The sequence below is a fragment of the Eucalyptus grandis genome, chromosome 8 (genome assembly GCF_016545825.1).
Source record: "Eucalyptus grandis isolate ANBG69807.140 chromosome 8, ASM1654582v1, whole genome shotgun sequence".
Taxonomy (NCBI): Eukaryota; Viridiplantae; Streptophyta; class Magnoliopsida; order Myrtales; family Myrtaceae; genus Eucalyptus; species Eucalyptus grandis.
This window is the reverse complement of record NC_052619.1, coordinates 34619509-34638564: the sequence shown is the minus strand read 5'-3', so window position 1 is coordinate 34638564 and position 19056 is coordinate 34619509. Positions and strand designations below refer to the sequence as shown.

Genomic DNA, 19056 nt, shown 5'->3' with positions numbered 1-19056 from the left:
AACGGTCAACGGTCGGTCAACGGTCAAATCGCGTCGGACCGGTGAACCGGGACGGACCGATCGGATCGGTCGAGCCGTCGGGCCGGTCGGTCCGATTCGCTCGAACCGCCCGCACGGCGCTGTGCACGGGCCGACGCCACGCGACGCCAACAACACGTGCCACGCGCGTGCCGGCGTCCGCAGTTGGGTCGGGCCGGGTCGTTGCCGGGTCGCCGGGTGACCGCCCAGCCAACCGATGTCATCTGCTGACGTCATCGATGACGTCACCCCCGTGATTATGGCCGTTGGGTGACGTCATGCCGACGCCAAGACGCTTGGCCCGTCGACCGGCGAGTGCCGGTTCGCGGCCACCGGCGCCGATGCGCCGGTTCGCCGCCGGCGCGTGTGACGCACGCACGGTCGAAGCCAACGCCGGGCGCGTGGCGCCCACGCGCAACGGCTTGTGGCCACGCGTGTGGGCGCGTGCGGCGTCGTCCGGTGACGCACAACATGTCGCCGGACTCGTCTCGACGACCTCTTTCACCCAGTGCTTTCAGAATTCAATTTCGACTTACGAAAACTCAGAAAAATGGCCGAACAGCGCTCGGGTGTCGGGATTTTCGCCCCGATCCGTACGGCCGAAGGTTTTCCCGAAAAAATCAATGAAAAAACGTCAAACAGGTCGGGAAAAACGTGAACTAGGGCTCTGATACCAATGTTGGGAATAAAGGATCCCCGAAAACCGGATTCGACACTAAATCGAACCCCTAAATCGATGCGGAAGACGAAGCCCGGGAATAACACGTATCACCGATCGTAAAGCACACCACGGATTCGAGCGTACCTTGTTAGCCACGCATTAAACACCAATGCTGAAGAAGAGGAAGAAATTCTGATCCGATGATTTCAATTGAAGGGAAAACAGTGCCGTTTGCCTTCGTTGTTTTTTGTCTTTTGGAGAGAGAGAACGCGCACGAGAGAAAAGCGTACGTACGTCTGTTTTTCCAACAGTGTCTTCTCTCTCTCTCCTCCCCTTTTATACCTTCCCCTCCACGGGCCCTATTCCCGTGGGCTGGGCCTTTGGGCCCGGCATGGGCGGACGGGCCAACTTAGGCCCATCACTAATTAAAGAATCCATCACGATGGGATCTATGTATGCGGCTGTCGCCTTCCTTGGGGTCCAAAATGCGGCTTCTATACAACTAGTTGTAGCAGTGGAGAGAACGGTTTTCTATAGAGAGTGAGCAGTAGGGACATACTCGGCCCTACCATACGCGTTAGATGGGTAAAATTGCTTCGAAATGATTCTAAGTACTCTTATTCCGAGATAGTGTTACGCACGAACCAATAATGGAAAGTTGCTTATGTGATCAACTTTTATCTCGTAAGTTCTAAATGAAGTCCCACAAGTTTCATTTCTTAGAACCATTTCTGAAATCATAGGGAATTGAAGGCCAAAGTTCTTCATTTTCCAGAAGTTCCAGAAACGAAATAGAAGCATTGAAGCTAAGTGTTTGATTTACTCCTTTCTGCTTTGGTTAAGGAGTGTCGTTAGATTCAGATCCTCCACTGATTTCAATGAGTTTTTTCGATTAACAGATTTATTGTCGCTGAACGAGCACATCTCCAAAGGCATGTTCTTCACCGGTTCAACCGAGGTAAGTGTGTTGAAACTCCTCTTAATAGCGTCTGATGAGGCGAGAGCTTCTCGTGTCGTGACTCATGATCGACAATGAAGGTTCGGGGCCAGGATGCATTGCAAAATCAATACTTGAATGATCTAGAGTTGAATATATTTAGATCTTTTGGTTCTATGATTTTTAACTTAGATGATAATTGTTCTGCAATTTCGGATCCATGACAGACCTCTTTGTGTATATGCCTGGAAACGAGTAAGTATATGTGCTTTTTGGTGCTCGATGTCTTCATAAGAGTTGAAGATGGCTTGATTAGCTTTCCAATGAGCTATAGCACGTCCCAATATGATATCATTTGCTATCTGAAATCTGCTTCAAAATTCAGGAGATGATCCTGGAAAAGTGATATGTTGTAGTTCACTGTTATGTATTGTTTGATCTTGTCTGCTTGTAGATTTTTTCTGGATTTTTGTACTTTGAATATTAAATCAACTCCTTCATGAAAATTGTTCAAAGCATGTTTCTCTACAACATACATTTTTTCCAGAAATTTTTTAAAATCATTCAGATAGGTAGATCCTAAAAAAATCGTTCTTATTTCTGCATATTTTGATACCAGGAGTAACTTTCTGTTTTGGCAAAAAACGAGGTCCGAAATGACCTCGTTTCAACTTGAGCTCTTCTAGGAAGATGTAAGAAACACTTAGAGGTTTCTAATGCCACTGATTGCACGCTAATCGCTCATTTTTTGGATTGTTTTTCATTTTTTTCAAAGTCAGATTACAATCTGAACATGTTTTAACCCTGTATGGACATACCTTTGATATTTTTGTTCCATTTTTTCTATTTGGAATCTGAACTTGGCTTCTTAATGAAAGTTGTTTTTCATTATGTTGGCTATCTTGTGTATAAATTTGATGATTTTTAGGCATGTTATGATAGAACAAATTCTCGTGATATTAGCTGAATATCCTGTTGCTTTGACAAATTTCTGTCGTGCTGTTGCTTGTTGTCTGATTTCTGTAAATTCATGTGTAGCTTGTTCAAGAAAAATTTCTTCACAAAAGTTGTTTTTCATCATGTCATGCATGTTAGGAAATTTTCCCATAGCTAGATTGTCAATGGGTGTTACTCAATTTTGCTGTCTTTGCACGTTTGTTCTGAAATTTCCTAAAATGAACACGATTGTGATTGTTTAGCTATATCTTTTAGGTTAGTTTGTGCGTGAAATTAGGACATGCCACATTTATGAAAATTGTTTTAAATGCTTTGATCTTTTTTGTTAAACAACCGGCTTTTTCAAATTGCATATTTGAAAAAAGATTTTGGTACATGTGATGTTTCTCAAAACGATTCCTAAAAGGGTTATTCTCCAAAACTTGATTTGGCTTAAAGAAAAATCATGTTTTGACAATGTGAAAGTCATGGTTTGAATTGTATTCAAAATGTCCGTGATACTTGTGACTTCTAATGCGAGGCCTGGACTAGCCTTGGCAATTGAATGCCTTTCATAGTTGAGACATCACCTTGTCTCAAAACTTTTTATGAATGATTTCGAGATATGTTTTTTTTAAATATCACATGCACCCTTCAAACATATCACCCCATCATGCATTAGAAATTGCTTGTGTTTGTGATTGACACATGCCCTTAGTAATAAGTGACCTGCCGACGGTTCACTTTCTTGCTTAATTGGTTGAGAAACAAGGTTCAAAATACCTGCATGCATGTTTAATTTTTTTGCAATGCGTGTGATTTTTAGATGAATGATAAGGTCAATGCATGATATCGAGGGAAAACCTTGGGATCATATACATCGCTTGATTATGAGACTTAGTAGCGTTATTGGCCATGTGAGAATACAATTGGTCATTAATTGCTATAAGTCACAAAAAAATGGATTGGGTAGGTGCCTTAGTGAGACCTTTGCATGAAAGACAAAAGCTGACCCCAAGGCCCAAAAACTTGACTTTTGTATTGCACTTCTTTTAAATGATTGATTTTAATATGATGTCTTGTTTTTGGTTGTTTTGATGTGTACGCTTGTTTCTTTCCATTGTATGTACCTAGTTATAAGTTTCTTAGGCTAGGATTAGATTAGAACCCTGAAAAATGGAGAAAGCATGAAAACAGTGGAGGTCGATGTCCATTTCGACCATTATCATGTACTATTCGTTTTCCCGATATATGTTTCGGGTTCCATTTGTTGTATAAAACTTGATGAGTTGCGGGTTTTCTCTCTTTCTCTCATCTTTTTCAACTGTGTTTCTCTTTTATTTTTTTATGATTGCATGATAGATTTACTGCTTTCCTTAGTTGTTTATTTACTGTCTTGCAATTTCAATTCCATTTATTGTTTTATTTTCTTGTTTTTCTAGAAATAGAATAGAATGAAAATGACCAACTACGCGTGATCACTTAGTTTGGGACAAATGATCCCGAAAATACAAAAAGAAATGCATGAACATGTTAGGAAAACACAACATATTGTTTAGGTATCGAAATGGCACTAATAGAAATATTAGCGTAACCTAAGTCCCCGAACCTAGATATTTAGTTGCATAAAAATCGAGAAAACTCTCCCAACTCTCGATTGGATTTTCTAGCCGACTCCCAAAATGAGGCTAGTGGCAACTCTCGTCTTATTTTTAGGTTGTCATAAACAACTAGACCGTACAAATAACATGTCACGCAATGTATGAGTTTCGATGAAACTCACGATGGTTTAGCATACTTGACATAGGAAATAACCCAAAGGATGAAGTGATGCCATCCTTATGGGCGAGCAATGACAAGAGGGCTACCATGATAAAGGTACCCTTAAATCCAATATCCACACCTGACCCATTTCCCTAAGGTGTGTCACACGTATGGGTATGGATCGCAACACTACGCTGTCATGCAGGATATGAGCTTGGGAGAGCTTGCGATCTCATGGAGGGAACTCACGAGAAGCTTGATCCAAAAGGTGAGGTGATGACGTTTTTTGGAACACGAACCGTGAGAGAACTCTTGTGATCAAGTATCCCTAAACCCGACTTTTCCCTATTTTCTCTCCTCGCGATGATGAGGAATTTGAGGGCGGTGAGCTCGAGTCGTGACAGCTATATTGAAAAATGGACATTATTGTTTAATTATATGGTTTCGTCACCCTTTCTGCATAATAGCTAGGGTGAGCATTGATCCAGGGTCAACTTTGGACTGATCTTGAATCGGCCCAATTCAATCAATCCTAATCTGATTTCCAAGGAGATTAGATTAGTCCATGGTCCTAAAACCCTTAGATCCTATACTGTCCATGTTGGTCTTCGGCCCTAGAACTTTACAGTCGGTTCAACCCAAACCATATATATAATATATATTATATATTATATTTTTGTATACTTTAAACCCCAACCCCTCCACCTCTCTTCTTTTTATGTGGTTCTACCATATAAATTAGAAAGTAGAAACCCAACCCAAATTGAACCAAATAAATAAATAAATAGAGATCCTCTTTGCTCACCTCACTTTGTTCGCTCACCTTGCTTGCTACTTGCCTCTCTATGTTGGTCTCTCTCACCTCATGAACACAATTTAACCGGTGAAATCACTGGTCTCTTTTGGCCTGCCTCACAATTATAGCTCAATCACAAATAAAGAATTCGGTTGTTAGCTTATCTTAGATATATATTTTATATAATTGGTATTCATAGTTTGGTTACCTAATGTCGCATTGTTGATGAATATATAATTTGAAAGAGTATGTTTGTCCTTTTAAGGAATACAAAAATAAAACAATAAAAATCTATTGGTCCTTGGTTGACTTTAGAACTGGACTGAATCATTGAACTCACGGGATCAATTCAATTTTCAATCTCAAGGTCAATAGGATCAGTCTCTAGTCCCAAAACTTGATGACTAACATTATACAGGTTGGTCCTTGGGTAGATTATTGCACTAGTCGAATCCGAACCATGCTCACCCCTAATTGCAACACGTAGTGCCTTATCTATTTTTTTCTTTTCAATTGTTTGGTCTTGGAGGATGAAGGGATGTCAACCTTGAATTTTCGGGTGATAAATTGATTTGTAGTCATCCATTAGCATGATAAAAAGACTCGACCATTTGCTTTTTGTCGGTTAATACATATCGGTGACTCGGTCAACGTACGTCAAAATATATTTCGTAAGTTGATTTCGTTTCATTAGATCGAATCGACTTGTCGACTTATCCAAAAATCTAAATTGTTAAGGAACTCTCACCAATTGAACGTTCTAACATCTTCTTCCAATGTATATCCAACAACAATTCACACATGTAAAATCTCCTCATGTTATGTTAAAATTTACTGCAACGTTCATGGAAAATACTTTCTAATTATTTATCTGCTCTATTATGGAAAGTTGTTCATTTTGGAAGCACTTTAGAGATCGGATGCTAATTCTCATATAATTACATGGTAACATAGGTAATGACGTTAGAACGAAAATCCTTCTTACTTTATAACAGTGAAGAGCTCTTGGTGGATAAAAATATTGCATATCTAGCGTTTACTTTTGGAACATTGTTACGGCATTAACGATGAACTCCGGAAAATTATATAAAAAAAAAATTAGACATATTACACTTTTGTTAATTTAGTCCTAAACTATTCAATTATGTCAATTGAATCTTAAATATTTTTACATTTTACTAATTGAGTCCATCCAACCAATTTTGAATGGAAAACACTAACTTAGACGCCAACTGTCCCACGGACACGGCCGCATTGGATATATTTTATAATATTTTGAATTTTTTACAATTTTTTTTTTGTTTTTCTTTTCTTTTCTTTTCTACACATTAGGAATCAGACGCTAATTCTCATATAATTACCTGGTAGCATGGGTGATGACGTTAAAATCAATATCCTCTTTTACTTCATAACATTGAAAAGGTCTTGGATAAAAAATACAGTAAATCTGGCGTTTACTTTTGGAACGTTGTTGCATTAACGATGAACTCATAAAAAAGCTACAAAATTTCTTACGCATAAGAATTAGGGGTGTGCAATCGGACCGGGCATACTTGGTTCCTAGACCGGCCCACCTAGAAAATAGGGTCGAGAACCGGTTCCCATTGAAACCGGTCAAGGACCGATTCCCAAAATTCAGAACTGGTTTAACGGTTTGGGAACAAGTTTCGAGTGATTACCCAGGACCAGTTTTGTAAGTAGAGGTTCAAAACCCTTTGTTCCTCCCGATTTCTATTCTTACTCCAAAGCAATCACACAAAGTTTTTCCTCTTGGCTCTTTCAAACACGCACAACACTTCTTCTTTGTCATTTATCTTCTTCACTTGCTTCCCTCCCCTCACCAGCTCCCTCTCGCATTGTCGATGGACGGACGGTGTTCGTCGCCGCCAAATTCTTGTGTATCACATGGATTGGCTCGCCTAATTTTTCTTTTGTAGGAATTATGTTTGCACAAATGAGTAACTTCATGTAGTAGTTATGGAAATAAGACTAATATTAGACCCATATTTGTTGCTAATTCTTTGCCTTATGATTTTATTTATTATAATTAGTCTTATGGATCCTCAATTTTTCGTTTAGTCAAAAAGTTCATGTATTTATTTATTGCAAGTGCTTAATGTTTCAATATAAATTATGAGGATTACGTTATTTTCTCACGTATTAATATAAAATTCGAAGTCGTATAGGATATCGGAAGATTGCAAACAGATTCCAAGTGAAATGGGATTGACCCCGAACCGGATCGGAAAAATAGGATAGGTCGGGTACAGGGTCCAATACAAATAGGATCGGGTATAAGGTCCAGAAACGAGGAATCGTTATAACGGGGGTCGTCACAAGATCTAGGTCTAAACCCTATCCACCCTGGACCTGATCACCCCTGATAAGAATATTCGCGTTCATAACCCTCAAAATTAACCAAGAGAGATCGTGACAAGTATCTTCATTCCAATTCATTCCTCGTATTATAGGTTATCAAACGTGACGTTCCGCCAAATTTTCATTTCTGTCATATGTCCTCAAAGAGGGGTGTCAAGACCAAGAAAAGGAATCGAGAAACGGTAGAAGGAATGCGAGGGAAGAAATTGTTGTATTGATTGTATATTTCTGTTGTGTACACAAAGTATTTAATTACAAAGAAAGAGATTAATAAAGGAAAAGAAATATTCTCATATCTTTCTAATCCTAAAATAAATAAGATTCTTTGCCTATCAACGATTTGGATACGATTTGAATCATATCTTCCAACACTCCCCCTCAAGCTGGTGGCTTGTAGATGTCCAAGATACCAAGCTTGCTTAGAAGATATGCATGTTGTCTTTGACAAAGAGGTTTAGTAAATATGTCTGCCGGTTGCTCTGAAGTCCTGATTCCTTTTGTCTCGATTATTCCTTCTTGAATTTTCTCTCGAGTAAAGTGGCAATCGACTTCTATGTGTTTTGTCCTCTCATGCAACACAGGGTTTGCTACAAGCTTTAGAGCTGAATCATTGTCACAAAAAAGTGTAGTTGGTCCTTCAATTTTTGCTCCAAGATCCTGAAGTAAACCCCTTAGCCAAACTATTTCACAAACAGTCTTGGCCATGGATCGATATTCAGCTTCAGCTGAAGATAGAGATACGGTAGACTGCTTCTTTGTCTTCCATGAAAGCAATGATTCCCCAAACTTGATGCAGTAACCGGTGATGGATCTCCTGCTCATAGGACATGTGGCATAATCTGAATCACAGTAGGCCATCATTTTCATGTTGCATTTTCGAGAAAGGAGTATCCCCAATCCTGGACATGTCTTCAAGTATTTCACAATCTTCAATGATGCATTCATGTGAGATTGTTTTGGACTGTGCATAAACTGGCTGAGAGTCTGTACTGCACAGCAGATGTCTGGCCTGATCATAGTCAAATATATAAGTTTCCCTACTAGTCTCTGATATCCCGACGGATCTCTCAATAATGGATCATCAGAAGAAGAGGATATGCCAGAATCATAGTCAACAGATGTTAGCCTAGCATTTTTCTCAATAGGGATAATGGCTGGCCTACAACCTGATAATCCGTTTCTGATATGATTTCCATTATGAATTTTCTCGGCGAGAGAAATTCCCGATCTGAACGAGCTATCTCAATTCCAAGAAAATACTTAGATGGCCCTAGATCTTTGATGTGGAAAGTGGAATGCAGATGCTCTTTAAGTTTCTTCACAGCAGAATCATCATTTCCCATGATAAGAATGTCATCCACATAAATCATCAAATAAATAGATGACATACCTTTTGTCCAGGTGAATAGGGCATAGTCATGTTTGGACTGTTTGAATCCAGCAGCCATAAGTGCATTAGTGAACTTGGTGTACCATTGTCGAGAGGCTTGCTTCAGTCCATAAAGAGATTTACGGAGACGACATACCTTGGACTCCCCTGTCTCCGTAATCCTGGTGGAAGATCCATATAGATTTCTTCATCCAGATCACAATGTAAAAAGGCATTATGTACATCCATTTGATGTAACGGCCAGTCACGAAAAGCAGCAACTGATAGGAAAGATCAAATTGTCACATCCTTTGCAACAGGCGAAAAAGTTTCATGGTAGTCAAAACCCTCTTGCTGAGTAAATCCTTTGGCCACCAATCTAGCCTTATATCTTTCCACAGAACCATCTGCCCTGTACTTGATCTTGTAAACCCACTTACATCCAATGGGTTTTCGATTATCAGGCATTGTCACGACATCCCAAGTATGATTCTCCGTCAAGGCATTTAATTTGGCCTCCATGGCTTTTTGCCAACGAGGATCGTCTTTAGCCTCAATATAACTAGAAGGTTCTCGTTCTTCAGAAATTCGACTCATGCAACATAAATGTTCTGGTGATAGCTTATCAAATGAGACGTAAGACGAGATGGGATAACGAGTACCTGACGATCTAGAAGAACCACATATGTAATCCTTTATCCAAACTGGTGGCCGAGCCGCTCGACTAGAACGCCGTGGAATTTCTTGTTGCATTGAAGATGGCTCTTCTTCAGCAGGTGTTGATTCTGAATCTTCAGTGTACTGGGCTAATTCTTCTATATGAGGCTCTTCAGTGGAGTGACTTGTAGATGTCTCAATAGGCAGTGTAGGTGATTCACCAGTTGGCCCTTGAAGAGGAGTAGCAAGAAATGTACTTTCCGGAAAGATATCTTCTTCCAATAAGAATTTTGAATTTCCTGGCTTCTCATCTTCAGTTGAAGAAATAAGAGTTTGGAAAGGAAAAATATTCTCATGAAAAATAACATCTCTGCTTACGAAAAATTTTCCTGTGGATGGTGCATAAATCCGAAACCCCTTTTGCAAGGTGGGATATCCCATAAATATACACTCACTAGCTCGTGGTGCCATCTTATCTTTGTGCCCCACTGTAGTGACATAACAGAGACATCCAAAAATTCTGAGATGACTCAGATATGGTTTCTTTCCATATAACATCTCAAATGGCGTCTTTCCTTTCAGAATACGTGAGGGCATGCGATTAATCAAATATGCTGCTGTAACTACACAGTCTCCCCAAAAATTCTCAGGAATAGATGCTTGAAACTTGAGGGCACGTGCTACTTCTAAAAGGTGACGATGTTTCCTCTCAACGACACCATTTTGCTGTGGTGTATAAGTGCAAGAGCTCTCATGCAGGATTCCATTCAGTGAAAATAAAGAAGCACACTCACTATTAAAGAACTCCCTTCCATTGTCAGTTCTAACCCGGCGGATTGTTTTTCCAAATTGAGTTTTAGACGAGGTAAGGAATTCCGTAGGTGAGTAAATACTTGATTCTTGGATTGCATGAGGAATATCCATGTCGCACGAGAAAAATCATCAACAATTGTGAGGAAATATCTTGACCCATCATGATTCACAGTATGATAGGGTCCCCAAACATCAGCATGAATCAACGAAAAAATACTATCTGTTCGGGAATTGCTTTTTGGAAAAGGAGCACGTGTTTGCTTTGCCAATGGACATATAGGACACTGGGGACAAGGGAATAAGGCACTATGTCCCAATCTTTTATGATGAAGGAAATTTTTGTCATTGATAACATGGTTACACAATGAGTTATTGAATTCAATAGACGACAAATTAAAATTGCTAGGAAAATCCATCCAAAAATAAAGCCCTTGATAAGCTTTACCCAAGCCCATCAGTTTGCCAGTCGAAAGGGCCTGAAAGAAACAATTATCTGAAGTGAATAGGACACGACATGAATTTTCTTTAGAAGCTTGATTAACTGATATGAGGTTGAATTGGAATTCAGGCACATAAAGTACATTTCGAAGTGTAATGAGGGGACTAAGATTCACGGTGTCAGTCATGACAACTTGTGTGGAATTTCCATTTGGAAGTTGTACTGATATAGGAACGGATAATTTTTGGATTTTGGTAAAGAAACCCTTATCACAGACTATGTGATCACTAGCACCTGAATCTATAATCCATGCATTCTTCGAAATTGAATTCATCAAGCAATAAGATGTACCTGTAAAACTCCCAGCCTTATCAGATGCATCCAACCCTTTTAAAGCCCTCATCAGTTCCTGATACTGCTCATGGGTAACTGATTTTTCTGTTGGTTGACTCAGTGCCTGAAAAACCTGTGAAGATTTTCCTCGTTCTTTTTCTCCAAGTCTCCCATGTAATTTCCAACAGTTTTCAATTGTATGATGCGGTCTTTTACAATAATCACAATATAATTTACCTCTTCCTTTTTGGCCATTGGATTTTGAAAGGAATCTGTTGTTGGGCTGGAAAATTTGGGCTGAAGTTGGCCCATACAGTGTTTCTGGTCCAGTGGGCTGGATTCCTCGCGGCCCATTTTCGCGCGCTTGAAACTTTCCTCGCAGCCCGTCGACTTCGTGCGGCCCATCTGCGCCAGCGAAGATGTCTCGTGGGCCATTCGAGAAGAGCCCAGTCGTTGAAAAAGGATGACCGTCCGATCGTCCGCCAAGATCTAAGCCGTCCATTTGCTCATTTAAAAACAAGCTAGGGTTTCAGCCAGACGAAATCGCCCCCTTTCCTCCTCCGAACCTAGGGTTTCTCTGTGGGGGGCGATAATGGCCTCTGGCGGCCAGAGCCATCGCCTTGCTTCCTCTTCCAGAAGTCACCGTCCTTTGCTGGCTCTCTTCCTGGACGGCGAGCTAGTAGATCCGGCCAAGATTTGGCATAGGATCCATTGTTAGGATCTGGGAACGAAACGAAAGGTACGTTTCGTTTAAGATTAGGAGAAACCTAATCGCATTTTCTCTCTTGCGCATGGTCTTGTACTGCTGGAGAATCGGTTCGGGCCATTCAAATTTTTCTTCGGCCGATTCCATTTCATTCCAGAGTGCCGACAGCTTATTGTAGACTATCGCGACGCTCATATTCCCTTGCTTCAGTTCTGAGATTTGCTGTGTTATGGAAAAAATCTTGATTTGATCTAGCTTTCCATACATCTATTTAATATTATGCCACATCTCTTTCGTATCTTCTGTTGGGGGAAGTCTCGCTGCTACTTCGGGTGAGATACAATTCCCAATCCAAGTTCTAACGAGTTGATTACATTTTCTCCAAAAACGAGCCATTCACTCGTCGGTTGGAACAAGAATTGTTCCATCCAGAAAGCCTTCCTTATCCTTTGTTACCAGGGCACGCCGGAGTTCCCGAGACCAAGTCGAGTAATTCTCTGGACCCGTCAATTGTTGACTGATCAGTTTCAGTTCTGGTCCGTCGGCGTTCGTCGTGTACAGAGGGTCGCCGGGCTCCGGCTGTCCTCCGGCAGCAAGGATCTGGTAAGGAAAAAAACCAAGTGAAAAAGATGGGTAGGTATTCGCCCCTACATTTGCTCCGTTTTCTTGACCCGCATTAAAGAAATTTTGGTGGGGATTCGCTCCCTCTGATTCGCCAGATCCGCCCGTCTGCTCCGGGCCGAAGGTAGAGCCTGCCCCACTTATGGTTGGTGCGCCTCCGTCGGTCCACAAGTTGCTTTGATTCCCCGGCTGTGATGTATATGGGTTTATCCCATGGATCCATGGATATGGCATCCACTGGTAAGGATGGCCCGAATAGGGCTGCCCCAGGTTGAACTGAGCCGGAAGATTCTGCCATTGCATGTGTGGAGGCTGGATCTAGCCTTGGCTGAGCTGTTGCCCTACCACGGTCGTCACAATGGTTGAATCTGGATTGTGCGTACTCTGTGGCGTTGCATCCCTCGCTGGCTGGTCGTTTGGTTCAAAGGTGAGAGCTTCCGATGTATTCATTGCGAGAGAAAATTCTTCAAGAGAGATCGATTCCTTTCGGCAACTGTTTTGCAGGATACAGTTCCTCAAGGCAATCAAGTAAGGTAGACGCGGAAGCTATACCAGAATTGCAGGAAGCTCTGATACCATGTCAGAAGACCAAGAAAAGGAATCGAGAAACGGTAGAAGGAATGCGAGGGAAGAAATTGTTGTATTGATTGTATATTTCTGTTGTGTACAAAAAGTATTTAATTACAAAGAAAGAGATTAATAAAGGAAAAGAAATATTCTCCTATCTTTCTAATCCTAAAATAAATAAGATTCTTTGCCTATCAACGATTTGGATACGATTTGAATCATATCTTCCAACAAGGGGGACCTTATAATTCGACATTAAACCCAGAGAAAAACCAAACCCTTGCATAATTAATTGATTCCAGTGGGTTCTCAATCTGGGTCATTGCCTGAGCTTCCCGTTATAGAATTTTCCCTGGAAAATCGTAATCCTGGAATAGATATGTGGATCTCCACGTCCAAACGCGTCGTCCTCGGCCTAGAAGAGTACGGCTGCTTCGTCGCAGCGTACCCTAGTTTCACTTCACAAGCTCACAACGAGATTTTCCATGAGCTTGAGGCACTTTTTGATTTACCTACCGAAATTAAGTCGAGGAACACCTCCGAGAAACCCTACTTTGCCTACGTGGGCAACACCCCGTCGTTCCTTTGTATGAGATCTTGGGCATTGATAATGCGACGACAGTCGAAGGTGTCCAGTTTCACGAACCTCTTGTGGCCAGCCAGTAATGAGTGGTTCTGGTACGTATAGCAATTCTTGAAAGATTATTTCCGCCCTGATCCAAGTTTTGCGTGTTTTGGCTGCTTTTTTTGTTATGGAAACGTTCAATTACTTTATTGGTTCTTAGTAATGGTGCGCTCGCCTTCTCGAAGAAGGTGTCCGAGTTCGAGCAGATGGTGAAAAGGATGGGTGTGAGAGCTATAGGGTGAAGAAGTACTACGACTCGCATGTCACGTCAACCGATTATCTCCTTCGGCTCATGAAATATAGGGTGCCGGAGATGAACGAAACAAATTCCAGCTGCCATGTGCACACGGTAAGAGCTTCATGACCATACTTCACCAGAATCAAGTTAATGGTTTGGAGGTCAAGACGAAGGATGGCGATTGGATTGCCTTTGAACCCTCACCGTCGTCATTCTTGGTCATGGCGGGCGATGCATTCTTGGAAGGTGATCAACATGCTTGTCTATGGTTCCAACCTTAGACTTGCTATCTAGGTTTAATTAATTGTTATGCCAAGAAAATTTGCAATTTACAGATGCAGAATAGTTGAATTAGTTAATCTTAATCTGTTGACTTAAACCAATCTCAACTCAAGTCGATTCAAATTCATGTCAACAACTTAATACCACCTGTCCCTTATTTTCTTGTTGTCTGCGTGGATCAAACATAGCTTGCTCGCACTATTTCTAAAATGACGGCGATCCTTCAGAAAGTTCGTACTTATTTGGTGAAGGATCAAGGACATCTTGTCTATGAGAGTCTCTATTGATTTAAGTAATGGAAAATGTTTCAACCGCTTTTGAACAGGCATGGAGCAACGGAAGGATTCATTCTCCGTTGCATCAAGTGTTGCTCAAGAAGAAGCAATCGCCCAGGTACTCGCTGGGCTTGCTCATATTCCACAGTGGAACAATCGAAATCCTTAGCAGATTCTGAGAACATATTGAAGTTCAAAGCATTCGATCATTATGGGTTGCTCCGTTACTTTTCCCAGGACAGCGTCCCCAAAGATGTGTGCTCAGCCAAGGCCTACTGCGGCGTTTAAAACAGCCACTGGATCAGCCAATTGATAACACACCATGTTCACAGCTTATGCTTTATGCAAACGTATTGACGTACTTATGCAACGGATACACGAATATATATGTATGTATTATATAGAGGTGTGCAAAAGAACAAAGAACTGCCTGAACAAGACCAAACCAAATCGAACCTGTCAATTCTAGGCAGTTCCTGATTTCAATAACTAGTGAGTACCTGTACAGTTCTCAGTTCTAGGTGGAATCGCCCACCCGACTGGACCAGTACATATGTGTGTGGGTGTATTAGTTGGTTTCTCTCACATTTGCTCTTCCAAAGACCCGCTTTGGTCAGTCTGCCTTCAGTAGCTTATTCTAGCAGTTCAACTTTAGGAATCACGTCTCTTGATTACCTCACCTCACAAAAGAAAAGTAGAACCGTTTTGTCTCCATTGGAAATCCATTAGAGCAGGGGAAAAGTGCCAAAAAATTCCTAAGCCTTTTGTCTTTGTGCCAATTTAGTCCTAAACCTTTTTTTGGTGTTGATTTAGTCCTAAACATTTTTTACGTTATGCCAATTCAGTCCTTTCGGCCAATTTTGGCCGGATTTTGCTGACTGGACACCGGCCGACTGACATGGCTAAATCGGCGAGGATTTTGTTGACTCCTTTTGCCCTGTGCGAGGCCACCCTCAAGGCTTGGGCGGCAAGGGTGAGCCCCGCTAGCTTGGCGTGAGGAGGCCGTCTCCAACGGAGACGCGAGGAATGCGGAGAACGAGAGGATCGGGAAGCAGAGGGAATCTCAGCAATCATGCCGAGAGAGAGAGAGAGAGAGAAAGATCTTCGACGGCACGTGGAGCTCGTCGTCTGGTCGGAGGCTTTCGATGACCTCGACGCGAGGCCAACTGGAGGCTGCCTCCTCGCCAAGCTGGCGAGGCTTGCCCTCGCCGCCCAGCGTGAGGCCGCCCTTGCGACCACTAGCGAGGTGGCCGGCAAGGTCGAGGTCGACCTCACCGGCCGTCACCTCTAGCCGGTCGCTAAGGTCTGGCGATCGGTTGGAGGAAGAAAAAGAGAAAAAGTAAAAATAAAATAAAAATTCAAAAATATTAAAATATTAGTAAAAGTTGTCCACGCTGCCGATCGACCATGTCGGCTAACCTAGGCGTCTAGTCAGCAAAATCCTGTCAAAATTGGCCGGAAATGGCTGAATTTGCACAATATAAAAGGTTTAGGACTAAATCGGCACCCAAAAAAGGTTTAGGATTAAATCAGCACAAAAATAAAAGGTTTAAGACTTTTTGGCACTTTTCCCATTAGAGCGGTAGAGATTGCTTTACAACTTTAAGTAATGTCCCATTCTTTCTCTGTTCTTTTCTGGGTACTTTTGGCCGGTTTTCAAGATATTGGGTAATATGGCGTTCTTCCGGGACTTTTTGGTTCTGTGCTATCTGCTATTAAAAATAGATTAGATTGTAGGACACGACTGGTTCCATCGACACACTTAGGAACAAATTGGATCGGTGGTCATTCTGAGTGAATCCGGGAACCAGTGAGCGGTTCCTAATTCCTGTTTTGTGGAACCGTTACTTAGTGGGTGGTCCAATTCTAAGGTGGCAACCGCCCACCACCCACCAGAAAGCGATCACTTCTAGTAATATGTGCTGAAAAAATAAGGTACTCGAGTGTGTGGCATCATATTATAATCACATAATGATGATCAACCCAAAAGCAACTTTAAAGACTGCTAAATGAATTTTTATTGTCTTGTAAAGGTAGAATAGTTGAATGAGGTCATGGATCAAGTTACATTCGTAGAAGACTTCGTGCTACCATAATTAACCAGTAAAAACAACAAAGAACATGACATGGACTATATCTAATTATATGCATGTTGACGCACCAGCTTCTCAGTCCGGTGACCTCCTGCTAGACCTCTCCGACTCAGAATATCATGTCCTTCTCACTCATGTGCCAAGTCTCATATGCCATGACTATGTTATGTCCTAACCTAAAATATTGACAAATCTAGCAAATGAGCTAATCATCGTGGTCTGCCAGATGAGATATAACCTACACTCTTTCTTCTCCCGTGCCACAGTAAGTACATGTAGAGGGACCTTTAGAATTTCATCTTTAGCGGAAATTGTTAGTACTTTGTTTGTAAAACAAACTATGAGGTACCTTGTCCCATGTCGAAAGGATGTGAGTGTGCACAAGGACGCGATTTGATACTAATTAATTATTATTTTTATTTATTAAAATTCGAATTTATTTTTATAAAAAATTGACCATAAAGTCTCATTGAAATAATATGACTATTTATGAAAGAGTTATGATTATTTTATTTATTATTTATTTGATTCCGAAATTTTATTATTTCTTCAAATGGTTATCTTAGAATTTGTACCTGCTCAAACATAACTTCTTAATCATTGGAAGATTGTCTGAAAAAAAAAAAAAAATCATTGGAAGATTGTGTCTATTCGGATATAACTTATTGTTTTTGCTATAAATTACTAAACGTGTATGTTCAATCATGATCTTCTTCTTCTATTTTTTGTTTTCTTTCGAGAGAATATAAAGCTATTATTTTCAATTGTTTCCTTGAGAGACCCTAGAAAAGTACTATAATTGATATCTAGTCTTTCGAGACTTTATTGTATTCTAAAGGAAATCTGGCAATGATCATTAGTAACGTTGTAAAGCAAATAAATCTTTAAAAAAAGTAATATCACGCTTCAAAATCCAACTTAATCACTTTATCCAATTTGAAACCATATTTTTCCCAACAAAAATATGGTACTAGAGCACCTCAAAAGCACTCAACAAGGGAAGGTTATCTTTTAACTCCAATACATATCTTATGTCGTGAAGACTCTCATGACTCCATCGTGCATCTTAATATGAACTATCCTAATCCTTACTACTTTGCAAGCAACGTCGTTTTCATAAGCACCTTACCACCCTCCAAACAATGATAGGTAGTAAAATAGTGCCCATGAGAAATCACAAGATAAAACATCCATAGTCAACCACCCAATTATTACCCGATGAACTCATAATGACTACTAACGCATGTTCAACATATTGCACAGTAATTAATTCAGTCCTAAACTTTTCAATGTGAAGTTTGAAACATTTTCAAAAATGATAATCTAATCATTTCAGCTAATTTTGACCGGTGATTGTTACATAGATGCCAACTATCCTACGTGACATGACCGATAATGACATGAAAGATTTTTGCAATTTTTAATTTTTTTTTCCCTTTTTTTTCCTTTTTCCTTTTTTCTTTTTTTCCCATTTCCCTTTGCTAATCCGAGGCCTAGACAATGACTTGTGGAGGTCCTTGGCTAGAGGCAAGGGCAACCTAGATCTAAGAGAGGGCTACAACACCTTTGTTAGGTCTAGGGGAGGCAAGGGCATCTTGGTCATCGCGAGGCCCCACCAACCAGCGTAGGGAAATAGAGAAAAAAAGATAAATGAAAGAAAAGAAAATGACTATATAATTAAAAAATTATAAAAATTATCTACATTAGCATCGATCATATCATATAGAATGGTCAGCGTCACGTTAACCATTTCTGGCTAAAATTGGCCAAAAGCAATATATTGGCATATCATCAAAATGTTGAATTAAATTGGCCATATTAAAAAGTTTTGAACCGAATTAGCCATTGTATAATAGGTTTAAGACTTTTTAAACAATTTCCCTTGGAACTATTTTGCTTTAGTAACAACACACTCGCTTGCAAATGCCACCTTAACTCCTTGATGATTGTGCTTCGGATGATTTCTTCTGTAGTGCCCCACTTACCGTATTGATAACATCAATGAATCTGAATGTTTGACCTCAATTTAATATGGCTTTTCAATCTGCTACCTCCAGGCCTTCTAGGCTTGTCTCTACCCCAAAAAACCAAACTTTGCACCATATCCTAAGTAATTATCTTTTTGTAATTTTGTTTTCACTCTTAAAAGGAAGGACTTTATGTCTTCGAATGTAATCGTAGAGCAGCTTTGTAGTAGTGAATTGGTGAAGTGCTAAAAAGAATCCGTTAAAGGGAGAATTGTTCAAAAAATCCTAATCTATTGTAAAGCGGCAAATTCATCCTAAACTTTTCAATTGCAGCCCATTCAGTCCTACACCCTTTGATTATTTACAATGTAGCCCATTAGGTTAATTTTGACAAAAAAAATCGCTGACATTTGTGGAAAATGAGTGTCTGTTGGAGTGTTGGAAGAGCCGGTATGAATTTTGAACACTATGTTTTGTTTGCAAACATCAAGCCAAGATAAAGAATTGTTAAATTAAGTCTCGAGATTTCTCTCAAGTTTGAGCCCTAGACCTAATCTAATTGGAGGATGTAAATTGATTT

General features: G+C 40.5%; 1 protein-coding gene across 1 annotated transcript; it reads left to right on the top strand.

Moving 5' to 3' along the window:
• Positions 1 to 13375: 13375 nt before the first annotated feature.
• Positions 13376 to 13863, top strand: LOC120287192 (probable 2-oxoglutarate-dependent dioxygenase AOP1). Its single transcript, XM_039299906.1, has 2 exons — positions 13376 to 13674; positions 13782 to 13863. The coding sequence occupies exons 1-2, from the start codon at positions 13376 to 13378 to the stop codon at positions 13861 to 13863; spliced, it is 381 nt and encodes a 126-aa protein (XP_039155840.1).
• The last annotated feature ends 5193 nt before the right edge of the window (positions 13864 to 19056 follow it).